The sequence below is a fragment of the Alligator mississippiensis genome, chromosome 4, assembly GCF_030867095.1.
Source record: "Alligator mississippiensis isolate rAllMis1 chromosome 4, rAllMis1, whole genome shotgun sequence".
Classification (NCBI taxonomy): Eukaryota; Metazoa; Chordata; order Crocodylia; family Alligatoridae; genus Alligator; species Alligator mississippiensis.
Genome location: NC_081827.1, coordinates 127,279,161 through 127,303,751, shown reverse-complemented (window position 1 = coordinate 127,303,751; position 24,591 = coordinate 127,279,161). Strand labels below are relative to the sequence as shown.

General features: G+C 41.4%; 1 protein-coding gene across 7 annotated transcripts in view; it reads right to left on the bottom strand.

The window, feature by feature from the left end:
• Positions 1–11,819, bottom strand: part of ABCC9 (ATP binding cassette subfamily C member 9) — a 130,581-nt gene extending 118,762 nt beyond the window's left edge. For 3 of the 7 annotated variants that reach the window (XM_059726590.1, XM_059726594.1, XM_059726593.1), the window contains exons 1-2: positions 8,252–8,439; positions 1,814–1,979 (exon numbers count right to left, since the gene is read on the bottom strand). In XM_059726590.1, coding sequence (XP_059582573.1) covers positions 1,814–1,958 — 145 coding nt within the window. In that variant the 5' untranslated portion in view covers positions 1,959–1,979; positions 8,252–8,439. Of the gene's footprint in view, positions 1–1,813; positions 1,980–8,251; positions 8,440–9,729; positions 9,799–11,721 lie in introns of those variants that run through there. The other 4 variants (XM_006263798.4, XM_014609732.3, XM_059726591.1 and 1 more) reach the window with 3 other exon arrangements.
• Between the last annotated feature and the right edge of the window lie 12,772 nt (positions 11,820–24,591).

The window sequence follows — 24,591 nt, the reverse complement described above, 5'->3', positions numbered from 1 at the left end:
GAAGATAAAGGTTTGTGTTGATGAATCTCCTGATTTGAAAAAAATGCTGGAAAAAAATCAAAATTCTTATAACACATCTTTTCAACATTTTCAAAACCAAAAAGTATCATGTTGGTTTTGTATGGACAAAAATTACTACAAGTAGTATTATTAATGACAGTTATGACTATATATATTTTCTATTACTATTCCTATTAATAATAGCAATAATGATAATGTAAAACAATTAAAATAATGACTGCAACTATAGTAATAAGAGTAATAATAATAATAAAAATAAAAAGTGAGTAAGAATGAAAATGTTTGTAATCCAATCCTTTTTTTCCAGAGGATTACTTCATGAAGTTTTTTGAGATTTCAACTATTCATCCTGATTTGGAGCTGGAAAACATTTTCAAAAATCTTAAAAATTCTTGTAGGACAGTAATATATTTTTTTCCCCAAGTCTACTCACCCAACGTTTCCTATAAAACCTCCTGAAGCCTTTCCTCCAGTCTTACTTCTTGCCTTTTCTCTCCCAGTATTCTTTTGATTCATATTTTCAAAGTGATTGTATAAATGTACATCACACATCCCAGCTCTCATTTTAGTTTTTGTGCTCGCTCATTACTATAGATGTCTGTATGGCTTTTAGCTTCAGCAAAAGCCAAGCCGTTTTAGGCACATATATGGTACATTTTTGTCTCTGGAAACTGTATTTTCTTTCTTTTTTTTCTAGAGAGGGTTTTTGCCACAAAAAATGTTCCACTTTTGTTTTAAGTAAAGGGAAAGGAAAATATTATATATATTTTTAAAACATATTATGTGTCTATATAGAGCCAGATATCATTTTACTCACGTATATGTTTCACTGAAGTAAATGGATAGTTTACAAGTATAAAGAGAAACATGTAGGTAATGTAATGCATTATAATCCTTATTTCTCTGTGTGAGAAAATATGTGTTTTGCTTTGTTCCCTTTGCAAAGAAAAGCTGTTTCTTAGAACTGTCCAGAATAACACTGATATATCAAAGAGGTGTACAGCACTTTTTCTCTACAAAGAATTTATTTTATAAGGGTAACAAACCCTTCTGGAGACTGCATAGTAGGGAATGTTTCATTGATTAAAATGCAGCAACTCCTGAAGAAGTGAATCAGGAAAGCAACTCTATTTGTGACAGAATAAACAGCATACATTTCATCATCAGACTGGGACTTTATATAAGAAGAGCATGTAAATTAAACTGATTGCACTGTCTGAAATGTTCTAAAGGTGTTATGTTCTAAAGACCATCTCCTGCTTTCATTACCATAGAATAAATGTATTTACTCTTGTCTAGGTTACAAATGCTGTTATAGGAGTGAATTATTATATCCATAATGTATCATGTAACAGATTCAAGCTGCAAATTTGGATCTATCCTGAACTCCTCTAAATGTCAAGGTAACTCAGATTCACTGTTCTAGCTCTTACCAGTGAGTAACAGGGAGAGATGCAACCTGCCAAATTCAAATCGGTGAGAGACATCTCCCAAGTTTGAAAGAATCTGGATCTAATTTTGTTGTTTGGATCCACTCAAGTTCAAAATATCAAGAAATTCAAGGGGATAGGCATCAAGTCTTCTAGTTCTAGCACACTCCTGTTTAAACATCTCTTCAACGTGCCTCTTTTTTCCCCAGTTTTCTCTCTTCCTTATCAGAACTAAAGTAATACGAAGTCTCTAAGTTAAATGGGTTGCACCAGTCCTATGACATAAAAAGACCATCCTGCAATTAGACATGTGCTCTACTCTAAACATTTCCAGGGTTAGGAGCTCAGAATGGATGACTCACCAATAAACAAAATTGGAAAGGTGATAAATAACAGGAAGACATGGGGAACCAGGTTGAGAGCATCCACGAAGCAGACATTTCTCAGGACACCAGCACTGATATTATAGGCAGCAGGGTTATCATTACCACAAAATGCAAGTTTCATTGCTTCCAGACAGCCTTATTGCTACAAATCAGAAGACACAAGAGAAACAAAAAACAGTCATGGTGATTGCAAAAGTTTTCTATATTCCTTTGAGGTGAATATAAAAATAAAAAGACATGATCAAGGCTTTTTTTTTAGAGCAAACTGCAGAATACTTTGATAAACTTACATGTGATTCTGCAAACACATACGCACTTTAAGTGTATACATAACTGTATACAAAATTAAAGACTTATTTACTATTAAAAGCATTCAATGACTATACTTTGCAAATAAATGTTAGGCTCCATTTGATCCAATCTTCATCCACCTTTTCTCTGTGCTTAAAGCTATGGGTGACATTGTTACCATTTGGTGTTCCACATTCTACTGCTATTTGGCCATCCAGACCATTAGATCCAAAGGCCACTTAGATGATGGAACAGAAAAAGAATATCACATCCCAACACTACCACAACATGGAGGATAATTTATTCATTAATATTTGTAGGAGGATCAGGCAGGACTGAAATTGAAATGTGTTCTTACACACTTCTTCTCTACAACATATACAATTTACTATATTCATGAATATTTCTGTTGCTACAATAACTTTTCTCCAATACAGGGGTATCAAATCCATGGCCTGCAGGCCAAATCTGGCCTGTGGAACAGTAGCATTCAGCCCACTGATTATCTGGGAGGCTACTGAAAGTTTAGGCATGGTCTGCCACAGAATTCAGACATGGCCATGGATAACAGACCCCCTGACCCACACTGCCACTTGAATGTGTCTCTGCACTGCTGCCCATTCCCAGACCCACGCTGTCACCCAAACACAGCCCTACCACAACTGGCTCCTCTTCATGGATCTGGCATGCGAGAAGCTCCTCCCCGCCCCGCCCCCACCCAGAAGCCCGGCATGAATTTGACACCCCTACTTTAATAAATAAATTTAAATTACAAATCAAAGGCACTGGAGGTTAAAACTATCAAGAGTCTCAGGGAAGCAAGCAACCTAATTAGCCCTTAGCTGGCTATAATTACCCAAGTGGGTAATTACTCACAGTTAGCCCTAGTAGCTTGCATGCATGTGGCAGCCACCTTACAAGTAGTAGCTCTTTTGGTGTCCAGCAGTCTACTCAAGAGGACCAGTACTTTCCTGTCCAGCCCTAGGCTTCTGACTCCTTGTTCCTGACTCCAACCTGGGTCCCTGCTTCCTCACTGCTGACTCCTGCTTCTGGCTCATGACCTTTTCTAGTCCTGATCCCCTGACTTATGACCCTTTGGTTAAGTAAAGACAGCCAAAAATCCTGAGGCTGAATCAATTCAATCTTCACAGGGTAATCAAAAAATTGAACTGATAAGCAAGTGAACAGGCATTCACTTTTGGCTCTGGAAATGCAACCACATGCCTGAAGTGGCTGAGGCAAGAAGCGTGTCTCCCTGCTTGACTAGAGAAGACAGCTTGGGCAAAGGCCAGCCTGTCCTCCCCGCAGGAAGGGGACGCTTTGCAAGGGAAGTATAAAGCATCCTGGGATGCTGGGGGACTGTGAATTGACTTGAATCTGGAGGGAATCTGGGACAGAAGTTCAATAAACCGAGTTAACCTAAATCACTTAAGTCTGATACTACATTCATCCAGGTTTATCTTAAATCAGTTTTAGTCATTTTGAAAAAGGTTAATGTCCACTGAACTTCTGTTATGTTACAGATTTGAACTGGTTTCTGATCACTTAAACCAGTTTATGTGTAATTTCTGTCCGCAGCCTTTAGGGTTGAACCCCAAATGTCCAAGTCCTGGTCATTATCCCTGACAGAAACCCACAAAAGCCCCAATTCTCCTGATGTGTTGAAATACATAGGCTAAAAATAGACATTGCCAAAACAAGTGGATCAACTATGCCGTGCCATGTTCCAATACAGGTGATTTGTTTCATTGGGCAAAACACACATCACCCATTGATGCTGTGGTACAATGGGCAAAGGGTTCTCCCAGGGTTTGAGGGACTCCGTCCTGCACACCCTGAGAACTCCCTGCCCTGAATCGGGCCCCTCAAGCCCTGTGAGTGCGTGCCCAAGTTTCCCCACTTACAGAGTTGCACCCTCAAGATCTCCAGGACACCTCTATGTAAGCAGGGAAAGATTCACTGCATACCCAGAAGTGCCCCCAGGATCTCTGGGACATGTCTTAGTAAGCAAGAAAAGTGAGGGTTTCCCTGCTTACAAAGCATGCCCCCAGGATCTCTGGGGAAAAGTTGAGTTTCCCAACTTATACTTTTAACTAAGCACATACCTAGATCCCACTGAAGTCAACAGAACTTAAGTATAACAGTTTTGGTAAATCAGAACAATAGAGAGTTACATAAACTTTACTACATGTGAATAGGCCAAATCCTTCTTCCTTGCCTGACACAAAAGCAAGCAAGATTTAGCTTGTGAATTGCTGCTGAATGAACACAAAAATCACATTAAAAAAAAATACAAAAGGACATTTTAGACCCAAATTTTGACTTTTGCTAAAAGCCAAGATATTAGGAGGGTTTGCAAACCATAATCTCAACAATCTCCAAAAGTTTCAGTAAAAAGATTTTGAAAAATTTAAACATATTCCAAACACAACAGGAAAGCACTGGTTGATGAAATCTAGAAACTGAGCATGACTCAGGGTCACAGTAAGGCCCACATCCAGCAAACCTATGCAAGCTCTTAACTTCATGCACAAGAGTAATTCTATTGAAGTCTATGAAGTTATATTCACTGTTAAATCTAAGTCCTAAATGCACGTGAGATCAAGGCCTAAATCTGATAGAATCTCCATGTAACATTCAATGGAATTTACTTCTGTGAAGAATTTAACCCCTCATCTATAATCAACTATGTAAATGAACCTGCAGTTTTTCTGCCACTGATGAAATGCAAACCCACAATCAAGCCACATACAGTTAACAGTGAAAGCCAAATATGATGTTAAAATGCATTCTTTTCAATTAACTACATACTTATTACCAACACACAAAATGGACTTTTAAAAACATGCATAAGTTGTTTGTTTTAATCTTCACATTTCCCTTTAAGAGAACATAACAGTAATGGTAGTCAGACAATATGAAATGTTGCATCATTTTCTTTGGAAGGTCAGAAGTCCATGGGAATTCTGCTGGGAATTTATTTCCTTTCCCCATAGACAATATGACTATATTCTGAAACAGTTGAAGAGGCTGTTGCAGTTAGGTTGGTTCTGGAAAGCAGGATGAACCTGGATTCTAATGTATAATGAGTCACTCACTATCTGTGTGTTTTTTGGCTCCTATTAGTCAGCGAGGCCTGATAGTAAGAAACTGGAATCCAGAAATCAAATAATAGATTTTCCATTCTTCAGTTATTGGGAAAGACATGGTTCCACAAGAAAATAGAATGTTCAAAGTGTGAAATGAGAATGCTCCGTTAGCCAGAATGTGCCAAAGGTTTATCTAGTCTAGTGCCCTCCATTTCACAGTGACCAACCCTTGCTTTTCAAGTAAGAGGGAAGACATTCATAACATGCCTAATTTTATAATACTGTTCCAGTAAATCTAGATAGCAAAAAAAGAATTCAAGGTTTTCTTATTCTAACTGCTCAGATGCATAAAGCTGGGGATTTTCTGTTAGCTGTATAGAGCCTACATCATAGTTAGACACTTGCAGTTCTATCACATAGATCAGGGGTGTCAAACATACAGCCCATGGGCTAAATCTGGCCAACGGAATCCCATAACCTGGCCCCTGCTGCTGCTCATTGATCCACCCACAGAGCTGGACCAGGCCCATATCACATGAGGTGCTTACTAGGAACATTTTGGATTGGCCTGGGCAAGTGCTGGTTCAGGAGTGCAGGCAGAGATGGGCCTCATCTTGCCGGTGGACTGAGCCCCACACCACTCATTCAGCCCACGGGGCCAGCTGAGTTTGACACCTCTGGCATAGATTCCAGTTCCAGCAGCAGCAGCAGGGAGTGGAGAAGCACCTGAACTAGGAGTTTAACCCCTTGAGGGCCATGTGCACCCCAGAGGGCAGTAGTTGGATAGTCCTGATATATATCATAGCGCTCCAGCTTCACTGCTGATACTACCTGGTTCTACCTTTGTTTCAGAAGAATGTTGCCAAATGGAAAAGGTAGACTCTAAGGGTGTTTATACACATGGTCTGGGAGTGTGGGGGGGCTCCAAGAACTGCTCTAATTAAAGCGTCTGGAGTGTCATGTGGATCAGCATCCCCTCACAGAAAAATGGCAGTGGGAGCGCTTTAACTAAAGCTCGTCAAACAAGCGTGGACATGCTGATACGCATGACACTAGAGTCTGCTGGAGCACGGTAATTAGCACACTCCAGCAGACACGATTAATCAAGTCTGCTCCGATGCACTGTAAAATTACAGTGTGTTGGAGCAGTCACGCTGCACATGGATAGGCCCCCTAACATTTTAATTTCAGTCCAGGGAATGTGGTAAGAGGGAACATCAGCCAAGGGAGAAATTTGACATTATGCTGTTCACTAAATCATGTGAGCTATTTATTGTTTATAGCGGTAGATGTTACCCTTGCAAATAGTGGCTGATTATTTTAAGTCTTTTTTTCCCTTTACATTTAGACTATAAGAAAACTATCGATTAACGGTTAGATACTTAAACTGATACCTTTACACATGTTCATTACAAAAATCTAGAATTGGCCAAAATTTTTCAAGTTAATTTTTTTCTTCCTGAAAAATGGTCTTTTTTCAAATAATTAAATACCATCAAAGGGGATGAGCAAGCACTTTTAAGATGCTGGAGAGGTACAGAGAAGTAGAAAAGATAGACCCAAGATGGTGTGAGAAGCATGTTGCTTCCAGCTCTCCTTTCCTCCATTCTGAAATCTGATGCCTTGCTAATTTACTTTGATGATGGAAGTTATCTTGAAGACACAGAGACCTTGCAATGTCTAAAAATAAACTTGAAGCCTCTAAACATTTGCAACATCACTCTAAGACTCCCAATAGCTGGCAGGCCAAGCCTTTTTTGGGGTGGTGTCAAGGTACAAAAACTCAGTAATGCTGCAGTTAATAGAAACTGATATAAATGAGATTCGTTAAATGGTTTCTAGGGAAGAGAAGTTTGAAAATAATGGTTCCAGATTTCAGGAAGTTATGGTGGAAAACAGTCCAAGACAAAGAAGTAACAATGGGCATGATGTTGCCGCTGCCCTTCAAGAACAGTGATTGTCTAGACGCAGAGCTAGACACTGAAATATAGTTTCTGTAAACAACTGTGAAGATGACAATTAGGAAAGGGCAGATAATTTCAATTCTTCACAGGGAACACCAAGATGGGCTCAAAAATCTTCGGAAATTCTAAAGACCCGATTCTGATTGTCACTATTGATTTCAAGATCAAAGCCAAAAAGCTGATTGTTACCAAAAATCCCTTTCCTTTTCTAATATAAACATTTTTGTTTGATTTATTTTCTCTCCTATAAGTGATCTGGCTTTGACAATTGGGACTTAATACGATCAGTCCTCTCTCTTACTGATGCTACAGGATGGGATCTATTTTATCAAAAATGAGTCTGTACATTTTATATTTTCCTAGCCATTATTTTAACCAGACCCCTCTACTTTAGGGATATTTCATAGTCCGATAAATTATTTAAAACCCTGCGGTGATAAATTTCTCTATCTACTCTTCTGTTTCCAAAGCACTTACAAGTGTATACAAACAGCCTATAGGAAGAACCTCATTGACTTCAATGATTTTTGGATCAGGCCCCAAACACACAGAAATACACTGCATATAATAAATGTGCAATGAAATCTAAGATTATAGTTGCAATTGAGCTTAAAGATCAAATTAACACTACAAAGCAATTCACATCTACCTTTGGAATTCTCTTTAGCATGTAATTATCCTGCCTGTTTATTTCTTTTTTATGTTAGCTCCTTAACCCAGCTGTTTGTGCAGCTTGAAATATCAGCATGCCATGCCGTCAGCTGTAAAACAAGCTGCGACTTAAGATTTCCTACATTACTACAGGACACTTGTAAAATCAGTTTAAGAAGAAACTTATCCCTATGAATAACAGAAGAGAATGCAACAGCAGCAGGGGATGGTAAAGTTTTAGAATGTCAGTTTGGGAAGGAAAAGTTATACAGATTTGAGCTGTAACCCCAGGGAAGTGCAAAAAACCTTGTCCCACAGATATAATGGAAAGGACAAGAAGGGGGTTAGTGAAAGATAATAGGGAGGTTGCTGCATGCCCCACTTGTTTACTGAATGTTAGATCAAACTCTGTAGCTTACCTTAGCGCACACAAAACACCAAACCAAATGTTCACTCCGCTGTCCTATCTGATCAATATTATTCTGATGACAGGATTTTCCTCCACTTACTGAAGCAGCTCTAAGCTCTGCTGTGGAGTATTTTTAGGCTGGTGATGGGAAGATCAGCTGCTGCCTCCTATCGAGTTTCCAACGTGCATAAACTCTTCTTGACTTTCTTACACACTAAAGAGGGCTGGAAGCTAGGAAGAGTTACAAGCAATCAAAGGGCACCAATGTTTAGACCCTAAAGTTCCAGCCACAGGATTTCTTCTGCTTTCTTCTATATTCATGTCCCTAGCTCAGTGGTTCTCAACCTTTTTCGTATCAGGACCCATTTGCAAACATTGATGGTCAGTCCCATGAACAACACATGCCCCCGGCAGCTGGGGGGGGGCACGGTGGTGGTGGAAGCACAGTGGCTGAAGCGCAGTGGCGGTAAGCAGCAAGATCCCACAGATACCACTGGCGCTGTCAGCAGCAGTGGGGGGGAGCACCAAGCAGGGGTCAGCGACCACTTGCAGACACCACCAGTAGCGGCAGTGGCAGCCAGCGGTGATCACTGACCACCCACCTGCGGCAGGGGGGTGGCGAGCAGCAACTGCCTGCAGGCACCGCCAACAGTGTAAGGAGTGCACCGCCATGCTCAGGGGGTGCTCATGCACCTGTGTCCACCCCCTACATGTCACCAATGGCCAGTCCTGACTCAGTGCCCCTCACTCCCAACCCACTGCCCCAAGGCCCCAGCCCCCCAGTGTGTGTATGTAGGAGGGAGAGAATAGGGGGCCTCAAGCAGACCAGCCTGCAAGGAAAAAGCCATGGTTTCCCACATTTTTCTCCATTAAAGAAGAATCTGTTTTTAAAAGTCTGATCCATTTTTAAAGGTTGTTCATGACCCTTTCATATATTCTTGCAACCCACGTTTGGATCATAACCCATGGGTTGAGAAATTCTGCCCTAGCTGAAGTGAAAGGGCACTAAGAGGTCACTTTACAATGTACAAATTGTCATCAGATGATTATTCTGAAATAATCAATAAACCCCGAGATGGTCAAAATTAAGGCATGCAAGCTTCCACTTTTGAATACAATGCAAATATATAACTGTCTTCAGCCTAATGTTTCCTAAGCACATTTACATTTGAGACTGAAATCTTGCACCATAAGGAAAACTCAGATCTACCTGCAGCATACCAAGCTTTGGCCCAGGGTCCCCAAATTCTATATTTTTGCATTGGAAAGCTTGTTTACATTTATCACAGTCATGCACCTGGTCCATAAATGATGTAATCCCAAAAATCTTTGCATTTCACATAATTCCTGGACCTTCGGGGCTGTAACATCACTCCAGAACAAATCTAGTCATTTTCACAACACAAGAAGAGGAATTTGAGCAGATGTACTTCTTTGTTTTTTAATTGGAAGAACTGTTATAGTTTGGATAAAAACAGAAAAACTTACTGGATACAGTTGGATCCAGGTATGGCTGTGATGTTTTGCATAGGTCTAGATTTTTTGTTGCATACAGAGCTGCCACACAGAAAGAGATATATGGAAATAGATACATAAGATATGTAGAAATAAATACATTAAGTAGACAGGCGGACTTTATTGTTATGTTATGTTATTGAATTGAGATACTGAATATAAAAATTAACAGACTCTAGAGAAAAGTTATGTCTTTTTTCCAGCGTTATTTAGCTAGGAAGCAAAGTGGCCAAAGACTGTCTATCACAACAGGAATATCTACTCTTACTTCTATTAAGATTGTACAATTGAAGACAAACATTTGCAAAGATTCAGTTGCCAAAGCCAGATTGTTGCCAAAGCTAGGATTGTTGTATTGTATTGTATTGTTGTATTATCGCACATTTTAAAATGGTTGCAGGATGCTTTATCTAAAGCTCATTTGATGGCATTTAGATGAAGTGCCCCTGCGACCATTTTAAAATGCATGGGGCCTTAATACACCCGGCAGTGAGGCAATACTGACACGTTCTGATTATAATGTGGAACAGACTTGATTAATCGAGTATGCTCCAATGAGTGACATTTCGAACATGAACCAGCATGAGTATGGGCAGCTATGGCCAGACCTGACCCAGTGCCCCTCACTCCCAACCCACTGCCCCCAGGTCCCAGCCCCCCAGTGTGTGTATGTGGGAAGGAGAGAATGGGGGGCCTAGGAACTTAAGATCTATAATACATTCCTTGGGTCTACAAAACTCCTCATTTTTGCTCCACCTACTCACAGCCACCAGAACTTTAGTTACACTAGGATAGTAAAATAATTTGCCACTGGGCATTTTCCTGGCATTTTTTTTTTTACTTCAGAGAAAATAGGGGTTTTTTTTAAGTGTAACATAGGTTTCTATATTCTGTTATTTATGTATGTTTCACTTAAGAAGATTAAAGGAAAATCCTAAACTGTTCTAGTAATCACTCAAAATATTACTGAGGTCAGGCCATTTACTGGGATGGAGGCTGGCAGATTAGATTCTGATTTGATGACATGTTACTACTCCACAGAAACCTGGACCAAGTGAAATGAAGGATTGAAGTGATGGGAGTGTTTAAAATCTGTTCCTTCTGCTCTGCACTTTAAGAACATAAAAGTGGAGAAAGGTGGAAAAAGTAAGAGGCAGACCCTTTACTGTAGTGTTTCTAGGAGAGCTGGGTGAAAATTGTGGGTGGCTTTAAAAAATAAAATAAAAAGCACTTTTAAGAGCTGGATAGTTAACCAAAACATTTCATTTAATTTGACCTTAAATGAATTGTTGCTGTTTTACTTTTCAGTTTGCTTAACATTTCAGTATATAGATATGTAAATAGATATGGGTATAGCTATAGATACACCTACATTTTTCCCCTTTTTGAGCTGTAGTTGAATTGAAGTATGAGTCATTCTAAACCCTTTTAACTTCCAGCAGCTCCTTCTAAAAAGCTTTGGGGGATCCTGTGAAATCCCTTCAAAAACTAAGGTGTTTTCAAAACAAAAACTACTGAAGACTTTGCTGCCAGAGTTCAATCCAGGCAAAAGAGATTGCTCTCAGACTAGTGAATAAATGGCTGTTGCCGGGAACAGCAATCTGGAGACATGCAGATGAAATTCCAGTCCCCCTTGCCCCGTGCCGGAGCACGCTGAATCCCACCCGCATCCTGCGTGCAGGGAGAACCATTGCCGTCTCTAGTACTTGGGGAGCATTTGAAGGCATGCCTTGCCTGGGAGCTGTGCCACCATGGTAGCGCACCAAGGGGGGGTCACGGGCATGAAGAATCAGCCCCAGGGACTTGTCTCAGCCCTGGAGCCTGCCCGATGCAGCGCTACACTGCAAAAGGAAAAAAAAAGCTGCCATTTTCCCAGCTCGGGGAAGCAGGTTCCTGCCTGAGCCCACTCCTCTCCTGCCTTCCCCTGCAATCGGAGCCCTCCCTCCGCCGGCACAAGAGGCTTACCCCGTGGCGAGGCGGCGGCTGGGACTGCTGTGTGGGGCGGGGAGCGGAGGGGAGGGGAGGGCAGCGCGCGGCGTGCCGCTGGCGCAGGGCGAAGGAGAGGGAGGAAGGGGAGGCTGAGCTGCGCCGGGCTGCAGGTCTCGGAGGGGCGGGCTGCAGCCGGCCACAAGCGCTGCCCGGGCACTGCGCTGCGCTGCGCTGCGCTCTACTCTGAAGCGCTCCAGTGCATAGTGCTCCAGGCAGCCACTGTCTGCACTCCGCGCAGTATCTATGCACCCTTATAGCGCCTGAGGGTTGGCAGGGACCTCAGCTGGTCATCTGGTCCCGGGTTTCTCAACCTGTGGGTCACAAGACTATATGAAAGGGTAGCAAACGCACTTTAAAAATGGATTTTCCTTTAAAGGAGAAAAACGTGGCTTTTCCCTTGCAGGCTGCCAGAGCTGCAGCCTGAAAGGCGCTGCTTTGGGCCCCTCATGCCCCCACACACTGGGGACATTTTGGGGGGGCACTGGCTGGCGACTGGCCATTGATGTTTACAAATGGGTCCTGGTACAAAAAAAGGTGGAGAACCACTGATCTAGTCCAGTGGTTCTCAACTGTTTTTTTACCAGGACATCAATGGCCGGCACCCCTCACTACCTCACTACTGCCCCCAGCCCCTCAGCGTGTGGGGAACCCCAAGCAGGCTGCAGCTCTGCCAGCCTACAAGAGAAAAGCCATGGTTTCCCATGTTTTTCTCCTTTAAAGGAGAATCCATTTTTTAAGGTTTGTTCACTACCCCGTCATATATTCTTGTGACCCACTTTTGGGTCATGACCCACAGGTTGAGAAACACTGATCTAGTCCAAGCCCCTGCTCAAAGCAGGACCAGCCCCAACTACATCACCTCAGCCAAGGCTTTGTCTAGCTGGATTTTAAAAACCTCCAGGGATGGAGATCCCACCATCTCCCTGGGTAACTTGTTCCAGTGCTTTACTACCCTCCTAGTAAAGTTTTTTCCTGCCGTGCCATGTTATGCTACTGTGCCTATCTCTCTATGCAACCACTACCCCATATGATTACTCTCCCAACCTATAGTGCAGTAATTCTCAACCAGGTAACCATGAGATCCCTTGAAAAGTGTTGAGATCCTTTGAAGGGTGCCCTGAGGTGTGAGGACTGAAGTACATCTCAGGGCAAATTTCTCTGACCCCATTGCCCAGCCCCTCAAAGAAGGTAAGCACTGTAATAAATAGGTTAGTTTTTGCGGTGGGGGGGGCTGCTCAGTTGACACAAGTTGTAGAGGGGTCCTTCAGTGGGGGACTTCAGTGAGTCTGAGAAGGTTGAAAGCCACAGCTAGTGTGACAACAGACTATAGTACATCCCACATGACCCTACACTACACGTCACTACAGTGCAGGGATTTCAGCCTTTTTAGACGCAAGACGTTTTTCAGACTTGAGGTGGCCCTCAGAAAATGCCAGTACTTAGTTTTCACTTGCTTTTTTCATTTGTTTGTTTTTTCAGTTCAGAGACAGAATAGTGTCAGGGATCCAGGTTGTAGCTGTATTGGTTTAGAGGAAAAAACAATCAGGGCTCATGGACAGAGGTGATATCTTTTAGTAGACCAACAAGATTTGTGCAAAAAAAAAGTCTTTAATTGCAAGCTGTTAGGCACAAACACCCTTCATCTTTGATTTCTACTCAGGAGAACTTTTATAATCTTTTCTCTGATGCCCGATGAAGGGTGTCTGTCCCCAAAAGCTTGCAATTAATTAATTATTTCAGAAATCTTGTTGGTCTAATAAAAGATATCACCTCTGTCCACGAGCCCTGACTGAGAAAAAATAGAGCAATTCTACTGCTGCTACAAAGACCTCAGACCCCAACAGGTCAGAATGTTTCTATCACTATAGAAATCTTATTGGAAATCTCTGGAGAATTGTGTTTGCAGACCTAACAGTGCTAATATGGTGTTGCATCCTGTGACACCCTGGTTGAGAATCACTGCTATAGTGGATATCCCACTATGCTTCACTGGAGCTATAGTATATTATACTGTCTATACTATATACTACATTGCACTATGCTACACTATACACCACTATTACTATTCCATTTATACCATACCATACTGTGGTATTCACACCTTAGTGTGAATGGACCAAATTTAGATGCAACAAATTTCCCTCTGTTAATTCTACACTTCGTGCTCACTTATATTCCCTTAAATTTTCCTGACATCTTGGTATCCTTTAAATATATATGTATATTTTTCAGTTGGTTGTATATAATGTCAAGCTTGCTCCTTCCCCTACTCTTTACTAAATTGATAGTTACATATGTTTAATTATCTATTCTGTAACACTTTGGTTTTGCTTTCTTATTGTATTTTACTTATTAGTTTATATTTTACTATTTTGTTGATTTTATTTTATTGTTATATGAAAATTAATAAATATTATAAACACAACAAAAACTTCCTAACATTAGCTCTGCTTGTAGGTAAGGTAGTTTGCACTGAGATAAATTATCCTAAGGAGCTGTAAGAAAGTGCAAGATAAAATAAAATGGAAGCTACTTTTACACTAACATAGCCCCCTTAAACATAGGCACAGCAGGTGTAAATAGTATCAAGTAGCTCTATAGGCACATACCAGCTTTCTGCCTTTTGCCCTGTGCACAGTGGTGCACAGGCAGAGTGCAATGGTGCATCACTATAGTGCTGGGGTGCACTGTAGTGAATCCTGGTCCACACAAAGTTGAAAAAACCCAAAAACTGGAAGTGGCGGCACCATTTTGATTTAGGCAGCAGTCAGGGAGTCACTTGACTTCATGGCTCATAATCTACCTGATTGCTTCTAAACCAAGGGTGCTCAACTCCTAGCCTATGGGCCAAATATGGCCTGCAGAGAGATGGCATCTAGTCTGCGGGTCTCTGTCCACCCACCGTACCCTCCAGCACAAGCTGAGCAAACTCCAGACTGAGCTCCATCCACCCCCTTCCCTTCCTCCCATTCTGAAGACAGCACTGAAGCTGGGAGGGGCAGGGGTAGGGGACAGTAGCTGCGGACTCACAGCTGCTCTAAACTGCAGCTCAATCCCTGAACCCTCAAGACCCAACAGCGATTGTCTGTTCAGTCTGGGGTATCACTGTAACTCGTGGCACTTCCTGCGAGTAAGTCCAAAGAGACATTTTAGAGAACATCTCAACAATATTTTGCCACTGTATTAAAAGGTTGAGTTGATAGCACTTCATGCTGAATTTTGCTCATGCTTGCAGCCCTATATTGAACAAACAAGTTTCGCTTTACTTTTTTAAATTGTTCATTGCTTATCTAACTTTTCCCAAAATTGGCTTACCAAAACAATGTTACTGGAGTATAGAAGACCTAATTCACAATTCACAATAACTTGGTTGTCCATTTTCAGTACCTGCTGATATTGAACTTGGGGGAAAAATGCAGAAACCAACCCCTATTTGAAATATTTTGTCTTTTATACTATTATTCCTGTTTTTATGGGGAAAAGTATTGTTTCTGATTTTGGAAAACATTGCTATACAACCTAAGGGCAACAGAGCAACCTAAATAGAAAGGAAGTTATTAAGAAGAATTATAAGCATATCCCAAACCTCAGAACTCACCAGCAGGAAGTGACAGTGAAAGAGAAATAATGCCTGGTGTACACTAGGGACTTTATGGACAGCACTGATATTGCTGTAGCAGTGAAATCCCTGGTATTGCCAGTACAACTACCATTTGCACTAGTGGAATTTATCCCTGTTTGAAACTGGGTTCAAAATGGTTTACCCAACCATTCTGTTAGGCATCTGCATTGTTGCTGCTGTTGTGGCTGAAATGGGGCTCTTAAAAGCCCCGCTTTTCCTCTCCACTCCTCCTCCTCACTTTGTTTACAAAGCTAAGAACACTAAAATGGCTCTATGGGCATACAAATATAATTATTCTACTCAGAACAACTTTAAAATTTTTCTAAAAGACCCTTGTCAGTCCTTGCTCACTGCCCACCACAATTCAATAACTACAATTTTACACCTTGTTTCAATAATCTCATATTTTATAATGGAACCAAATTAAGGGAAATTGAATCATTAAAACTTGAGGGAATCACCTTTATAGGACATGTAAAATGTGCTTGCTTGCATCATCTCTGAAATCTGACAGCACTGTGTCTACAGTAATGTACTTTGATTTGGTATTTCTGCCAGTACGGCATATTGATTTAATATTTTCCATAAAAGGAACTTTGTACAATTTTTTGCTTTCTTCTTCTATTGAGGTCAATGGGCCAAATCTTCAGAAGATGTAAACAGGCATCGTTCTTTGGAAGTTAAAGGACCTCTGCTCATTTACAGAAGCTTGTCAAACTCACCGCATCTCTGGGCTGGATCTGGACCACAGGGATCATCGCTGGCCAGATCCATGGTACCAATGGCTGTAGCAGAGCTGGCAGCTGAAGCAAGGAGGGGCAGGCAGCAGCACCAGGGGAGCAAGCAGCAACAGTGGTGGGTCTGGCAATGGTGGGACAAACAGCTGCAGACCAAGTAGCTGCTTGCCACAGTGGAGGCAATACAAGTGGCAAGGTAGGCAACCACAGAAGAAGTGGCTGCAGGGCTAGTGGGGCTGTATCAGCACAGCCCTTTCTTTTTCACCCTGTCATTAGCATCCATGTCCAAGTGGATCTGCCTTTGGGCCATCTGTTTGACATCCCTGATTTACAGCATTCGAGGCAGAAGTCCACAAGGAGTTTTTCTTAAAGGCAAGCCACCAAGGCACCCTGCACATGGGCTGTGTAACCTTATACCAATGCTGGGATCTGCTACTCCCACCCTGCTCCAGCTCCTTGGTGAAATAGCTTCAAGGACAATTAGAGGCTACAATGGAATTCTGCTGCCAGCCTTCAATCAGCAACAGATGTCCATGAGACCTCTACCTCCCTGAAAGGAGTATTCACATGGTGCCACACATATTCAGGACCATGTGATCCCTTCCTTGGACAGGATGCATGAATATTGCCTTATTTCACTGATGCCTATAGGCCAGTTTACCTCTTCCCCATCTACACTTCCCTTCTCCCTGTGAAAAGCTCTTCAGGCCTGTGAAGGTTCCATGGAGTGTCAGGAGTCCTAATTTATGTCTGTATATTATCACTAGACAATGTTGCTTTTCATTCTAGCTTTGTAATGACTACTTCTGTTAAACAGAACTTTCCAACGGATTCCTAAGGACAATTAGAATGCAAAACTTAAATTACAGTTTTCCTTTGCGGTGCCTTTCAGTGTTGAGCTTTGCAGTATACTCAGGTTTATACTGCTGTGGATTTCTAAGTTGGAAGTTCTCTGAGTACAGTTCTGATTTAAGCTTTGGGAAACAAATGCTGCCATTAAAATGAAATTTATAAAGAAACAGAAATATTTGTTAATGCATTTGGCTATCCCTCACTGTCTAATTTGGTGAATGATGGATATGTAGCACACGTAATTTAAGTGAGAGCATAGACCTAGTTAAGTTATTGGGCCTGATTTCTACTGTCCTGCTCTTTATGTTATCCGTTACACATCTGCCTCATGGGTACAAAATGCTAGCATTCTTATTTGTAGCATTTTATGTTTTGCATTCATTCTGAACAAGTATCAATGATGAACTGATGGGAAAACTAGCACTACACTCTCTTAGAACTCATGGAACTGCACTGAATTCACATGGAGTGAAAAGCAGGCCAAATTGTCATCCAAAGCATTTTAGTTCATTCAAAACTCAAACTATTTACTACTTCATTATACCAGACTTATGCAAGTATAATGATCAGGGAGGATTTCCTCATCTGTGGGTGCATCTACATGAGACACTTCAATACAGAGCAGACTAATTTGCTGCACAGTAAATCATCTCCGTTTACATGCATGTGGCAATTAGGGTGGACTAGACTAATTTACTGTGCTGCCAGATAGTTTTGTCAGATACAAGTGTTATCCAACAGCACAGTAAATTACTGCGCTTAAATGCACATGTAGATGGTGAGGTCAGGATTAGCTAACTCTGGTTCAAATTGAACTAGAGTATATTCAGTCACATTAATTGCATGTGTAGATGTGCCCTGTTTATATAGAAGTCTTATGAGGGGCAAGACGTCCAATTTGCATTTCAGCCAAAAGTCAACAGTCTGCCCCCAACACCTTGCAAAAACCTCAACACAGAGTGAATGGTGCTACCTACAGAATCTCTGAGACCACTTCCTGCATATCCTAGGCTGGATGCCTCATAGCGCTTGATCTTGACTGCATATACCTTAAGAGAGTAGAGGATAATATGGCTAAGAGGTTCAAAATGACCTGGAAAGAGCAAGGAGTACAATTTGAAGTCAGAAGATATACCAATAAAACTTCTACCAGACAGCATAGGCTATTAGCTAATAGTTTGTATTTATTTCTATATTATTGTAAGCTATTAGCAAATAAACATGCACAGTGTACTCGGGGGAAATAATTACCATATTTGTACAGAACGGTAGTGGGGAAACAACAGGACAATGTGTAAATACTCTAAGGCAAAATTTTGGCAGTCATCTAAGATATGATCTTAGGGAGATTTACATCATTTTCCTGATAAAGCAAAGGTTATAAGGAAGGCAGGTTATAAGGAAGGCGGGTATATCAAGAGATACTGAACCTGGCTCTGTTTTGAGCTACCCCTGATAAAGGTATAACAACCAGGTTCTGCACACTGGGGGCATGTCCCCATAAGTGCACACATATGCTTTGTGGCACTTGAAAGCCATTTGAGGTGCTACAAACTGCACGCAGTGCATGTGCACCCATGTGCTGTGCTGCTAATTTGCAGTGCAGAGGGTTTTTTTGACACCAGGAGATTCCAGCGTAAAAAAAAGCACCCCCCCATGCATTGTCTGGCCAGCCAAACTCTGACCAGGTGACTCAGCACCTCTGCTGCCCCAGGAGGTCCCCAGGACCCCAGATAAGGCTGTTGGGGCCAGCAGCCCCAGCCTCCCCTCCCCCACCTGGGTCCCTATTCAAGAAAGGAGATCGACTGGATTGCAGCAATTACCATGGCATTGCAATGTTTCTAATTGCAGAACTCAACTTGGCCTCTTCAGTCAACTCTGGACTCAATCCTGTGCATAGATAAATTAGCTAGATCTGGACATCTCTCCAGTCAGTATGCAAGGTTTTAGATCACAACTAAATTCCTCCCCATGATTTTTTAAGGAAGCCTACATGCCTAAATCTAGCTTTTAAAGTCCACTCTGGGGGCCAGCACCTATTAGTTAGGCTCTGTAGTACCTACCTTGTAGGCACCTGAGTATTCTCTGCTGGCTCTAGCTCTGTGTAACTGGGATAAGTGTGGGAAAAGATACCTAAAGCCAAGCAGAAGTGGGAAGAATAGAAAAGTTTATGAAAGAGCATGTTTATTCATAATGTCTAAATAGCTTTGGATGATCCATTTGCAGTGGAAAATCTAGACATTTTGAGAAGTTCCTTCTCAGAATTTGGCTGTATTTTTTAAATAAAACAACTCTCAGAATATTCTTATATTTTCCTATTGTTACTTATATGTAAAAATTAAAATAATAATAACAGTATAATTACTATGAATATAGTTTCAAAGGGCAGCATGGGCTATTTACAGTTTTTCTTTGAGCAAAACACACCATACTAAGGTGGCAATACTTGTAGGGTGGGATGGAAGGCAGTTTGAATGCTTCTACTCTATGGAATGTTAATAACATGTTTTTATTAATGGCATTTAGAACATTACCTTCTATATATATATGTCCTTTTTGTTCCCCACAACTATTTATTATCCTTAAGACATCTTTTCCCACCCTTTTTTTCAGATAAAAAAATGTTATCCTAATTTTTTGCCGTGGGAATGGTTGTGTTTCCAGAAACAGTAGTAAATGATTGTCTGATTAATATGAATAGGCAAAAGAGGGAAAGAGCCTGTGAGAAAAAGTGATGGGAAGAGACAGAGGGTGAATCTTGTTAAGTGTCTTTAAGTGTATTTCTGCCCTAAAGGCAAAATAATATTGTGCTTAGTCAAGTTGACCTTATGTCAGGACAAATTCACTGTAATGGGACAGAAGGTGTGTGCTCTTCAAAAAGGAAAGGAACAATTAAAAGAGAAAGGAAAACTAATGGCAACTTTTAATTTGTATACTGGAGTGCAGTGGGAAACAAGAAATTATTCAACTACTAGCGAATTGCCCATCAAGAATGATGGGGTGGGAGGCGTGTGAGACGGAGCACCATGCGCCACCACCCCATACCACCACTGCCTCATAGGAGTACGGTGGGGGGGTGGGGGGGGATGCTTGCACATGGCGGCCACCGCCGCCAACCACTGACCTGTGCTGCCACTCCACATCTGGCTGTGCACCCCCCTAGCTCCACGTCCAACTGCAACACCCCCCACCTCGCATTTGGCCATCTGTCTGTGTGTCTGTCTGTGCAAAGCACTCTTATTAGTTGTTCAGTAAGCATTGTGATTGGCTGCTGAGACAACCAATCAGAGTGCTCCAAGAGCATTACGGACAGACCCACAGACAGATGGACTAAGCCCTTTAAATATATAGAATTAGCCAATTGGACATCAAGAATTACGATGTCCAATTAAAATGACATAGCCAACTGGAAAATAATGGTTAAACAAGCACCTTCTCTGCTACCCAGCAGGATATTAGCAGTTAGTGGAGCTGATTGAAATTTTGCATTTGAGGAATTTTTTGGTTAACAATGATAATATTTTTTTAAAAAACAGGATTTTTGTGACGTTTTCTTTTTTTTTCTTTTTTTTTACAAAATTTCATTTTTATCAGTGTGAATTTAAAAATGCTATTTTTGTTTTTCCGTATCCTTTCTTCTCCCTTTTGTTCTTTTTTTCTGTGTTTGTGTGTGGCAAAATTAATAAATGAATAAAAGGAAGAGCAAGGGGGGAAGCCCCAAAAGCCAAAAAAATGGTTTTAAATATTTTCTAAACTGAAATCTTGATAAAAAAAGTTTTATTTTTGAAAGAATCCCATAAGAATAAGTATCCCAGTCTTATGCCAATTGTAATCAAATTGGAAAATATAGAACCACAGAATTATAGAATAGTAGGGATGGCTGGGACCTCAGAAGGTCATCTGGTTAAGGCAGGATCTTCCCTGGCTAACCCATCCAAGGGAACTTTTTGTCCAACCTGCTCTTAACATTATCCAATGATAGAGATTCCAGAACCATTCTGGGTAGCCTGTTCCAGTGCTTAGTCATTCTCATATGCGTGCAGATCTAGGGTTTTGATGACTGGGGTACACACAGTGTGGCACATACAACACATACTTTTCTCCAGTTGAAGTGAAACTAGAAGCTTTACTAATATGCCAGAGGGGTAACATTATATTATTCAATTTCAGGTCAAAGCACAAACAAATATAAGTATTGGAATGTACACAAAGGGCATCTTTACACATGCTCCAGGGTTGGCGAGGAGAGTGCTTTAATTAGACCAGCTTTTGGGAGCCACTCTAATTAAAGCACCCATAGCATCTCAGGTATTCAGCATCCCTTGCTTCAAAATGGCGGTAGGGGTGCTTTAACTTAAGCTTGTTCAATGAGCTTAGTTTAAGCGTCCTCACTGCCATTTTGAAATGGGGACACTAATTACACGTGACACTGAAATTCAATTAATTAGTACATGTCAGAGCAGGCATTTGGGCAAATGTGTAGGTGCTCTAATATGATAGATTATGTGTAAATTAAAAAAAAAGCAAGGCAAAAATAGTTAAAATAGTTAAAAGATATTGTGTATAGTCCTGTAGCCATTATAGTTCAAATGTGAGTCTTGTATTCAGATTCATAAAACAAAAATTATCCTTGTTGAGCATCTTGACAGTGCCTTCAATACTTCACTGTCAGTCATTGCTAAATCTGAATTAATTTTTCCGCACCTGAATTAAGGTTTTTAGCTAGTGCTCAAAACTCTATGCAGGGTTGTCAAATAGAAAAGAGCCATTACCAGGAATGGCAAACAGATAGCAAAACTGGAGAAGAAAGGATAGCTTGACTGGTGGAACATCAAGATCATTAAAAAAGACTGAGAGTCACAAAATGGAGAAAGTTTGGCAGGAATCAGGGAGACGATAACGAGCCATGAAATCAGCTGACTCTCAGCACTGTCTGAAAAGAAAGGCTGCTGCCTCTCCCAGGCACGTGTTTTTAAAGTTTAGGTGGAACAGGAATCAGATGGGGTTCCAACTATATCACAGCACCACCACCTGGATCCACCTCTGCCATCATAGGGCATTTATACACATACTTTTTTCCAGTAATGCACCAAAGATCCATTGCTTTGGAGTAGACTTGGTTAATCAAGTCTGCTCTGCACATGGACTGAAGCGAACTGCATTGTGCTGTGTGCGGTTGTATAAGTGGTGAAATGCGCGTCAGCATGCAGAAAATGGTGGCGATGCACTTTTGAACTAAAGCATCTCCAAGGTGTTTTAGTTCAAAAGCATGCTGCCACCATTTTCTCAGCATTGATGTACTTTTCACTGCTTATACAACTGCATGCATCACAGCACTGGGTGCTTTTCAAAGCACCCAGCGCTGCAATGCATGCACGTGTAAAAATGCCCATAGTGAGACAGTTCTTCATAATACTCAACCTAAATTACCCTTGCTGCAATTTAAGACCATTGCTCCTTGTCCTGTCTCCTGTAGCCATAGAGAATAGTCTGTTTCCATCCTCCATATAACCATGCTTCAGGTACTTGAAGAGTGTTGTAAAATCCTCTATCAGTCTTCTCTTCTCAAAACTAAGTACTCCTATTTTTTTCAGCCGTTCAACATAAATCATATTTCCCAGAACTAATTCCCCAGTCTGTATTTGTGCATGAGCATGTTCTGATAAATTATTTTAAGTCAGCGCAGTGTTTGCTCTGTGGGTCATCAGCTGGGGATGAGATTGGAAATAGGAAACAGTCCAAACAACACCACTTGATTCATACTCTTTTCCCACCCTGTTTAAGGCCCAAATGAAGGGTGCATGTTTACACTGAAAGGGAGATGTAGAGCTTCCATGACCAACTAAAACTTTTCACTAAAAAGGACACTGACAGTCAGTTTATGTCCTTAAGTTATCTTCCTCAAGGGATAAGAATTCACTTGCCGTCTGACCAGAAATGACGAAACAAAAAAGTGTTTACAGGCTTAAAAGAGTAACGGCATCTGTAGATACGATTGCAGAGCCAGTGACTGAAGATAGCTGTCTGGCAACCTATACAATTAATGCATGATTTCAGTTTAGTTCCTGGTGAACAGATTTTCACACCCAGGTTGGGATGTAAGGGTGTTATTTAAATTGAGGACTGGAAGCCATAAACTCTTGTGTTATTATCCTACTTTTGAAAGTGACCCCTTCAGTAACTTCTCTTTTGGTTTTACAGTGGTGATAAGATTGCCATGGCAGGTGTCAGCAGGGCATGGTATAACCCATAATATTCCAACTTTTTGTAATATATAAGCACTCTTGAAAAGATGCACTGTTCTGTTTGTTTGGGGTCAATCAAGGTTTTATGTAAAGGCAGCTGCAGGAGAGAGAAAGAAGCACCAGGAGAATTTGCCATTTGTCTTGGACCCTGATTTGAGTCAATTCCTGAGGGCAAGTTGCTGCCTAGACTAATGGTTTTTCCTCTAAATGGAAACATTAACGGGGACATTAATGTCAGTATGAAAAACCACTGTCAGAAGCAGGGGCAGCTGTATATAAAATGATTTGTCTCTGGCAAATTAGGAATGTATTAGTTAATATGGAAAATACATAAATAAATTAGACTGTTTGCATATATATTTCAGTAAAAATGATAAAAGCTGGGTAACTGTTTAATTATTCAGTCAAACTCAGGTTTTCTGCTGCAGGCCAAGCCCACCTCCATTTTAAAAAAGATGTAATAGATCAGTGGTGCTCAACCTTTTTCCTCAGCAAGTCCAATGTCCTTGAGCCAGATCAGGCTAGTGGTCCCTAGCCACCAACCAAGGTGCGTGCAGTGGCTCCTATCTGACCACACAGAGGGTATAGGGGGCAACCTGGCTCCTACCTGGCCCCACAGCGGGAAGTGGGGCATGACCTGGCCCCAGTCCAGCCGATGGAGGGAGGGGAAATGACACTGCACGAAGCCAGCCTTTCCGGAGGGATGAGATGTGGCCCAACCCCAGCCTCAGCCCCAGCCCACCGTGTGGTACTTGGGGTTTGGGGATTTTACAGTGGGGAAGGTGACCATATTAATGGCCACTGCTCCCTTGCTACTAAATGTTCTGACCTGTGGAGAGCCCTATGATCCAGATGCAATGGCTCTGCAGACCATGTTTGGCCCAAAGGACAGAAGGTGAACACCCCTGTAATAGATGACTTTGTAAATTCCACTTTCTGTTCTATGGTTACAAATTTAGAGGTCCTCAATAGAATTACTCTAAATAGTCATTTGTATAGACTTGGCCTTTAAACTTTATGTGAATTGGGACTAAAAATCTTGCTGAGCTCCATCTTCATCTATTGCAATCAAAATCATGTGAAATATCCCAGTACCAACATATCTACTGTAACTCATTTTCAAAAATAGACATCTTTATATGTTTGAGGTAACTCACAAAGACAAGAGACAGCTCACTTCTCTCAGAGCTATTGTTTGAGGGTGTCTGCAGATTCAAGGATAAAATACAATAGTCCTTCACACTCCGTAAGACAAGGGCAGGCAATTATTTCAGTAGGAGGGCCATTTAATGAGTTTTGGTGAGCTATCAAGGGCCAAAAGGGTAGCCTCACTCCTTGACAGGGGCTCCAGCCCCTGGTTGCCATCTTGGAACTGGAAGTCCTGCCCCTA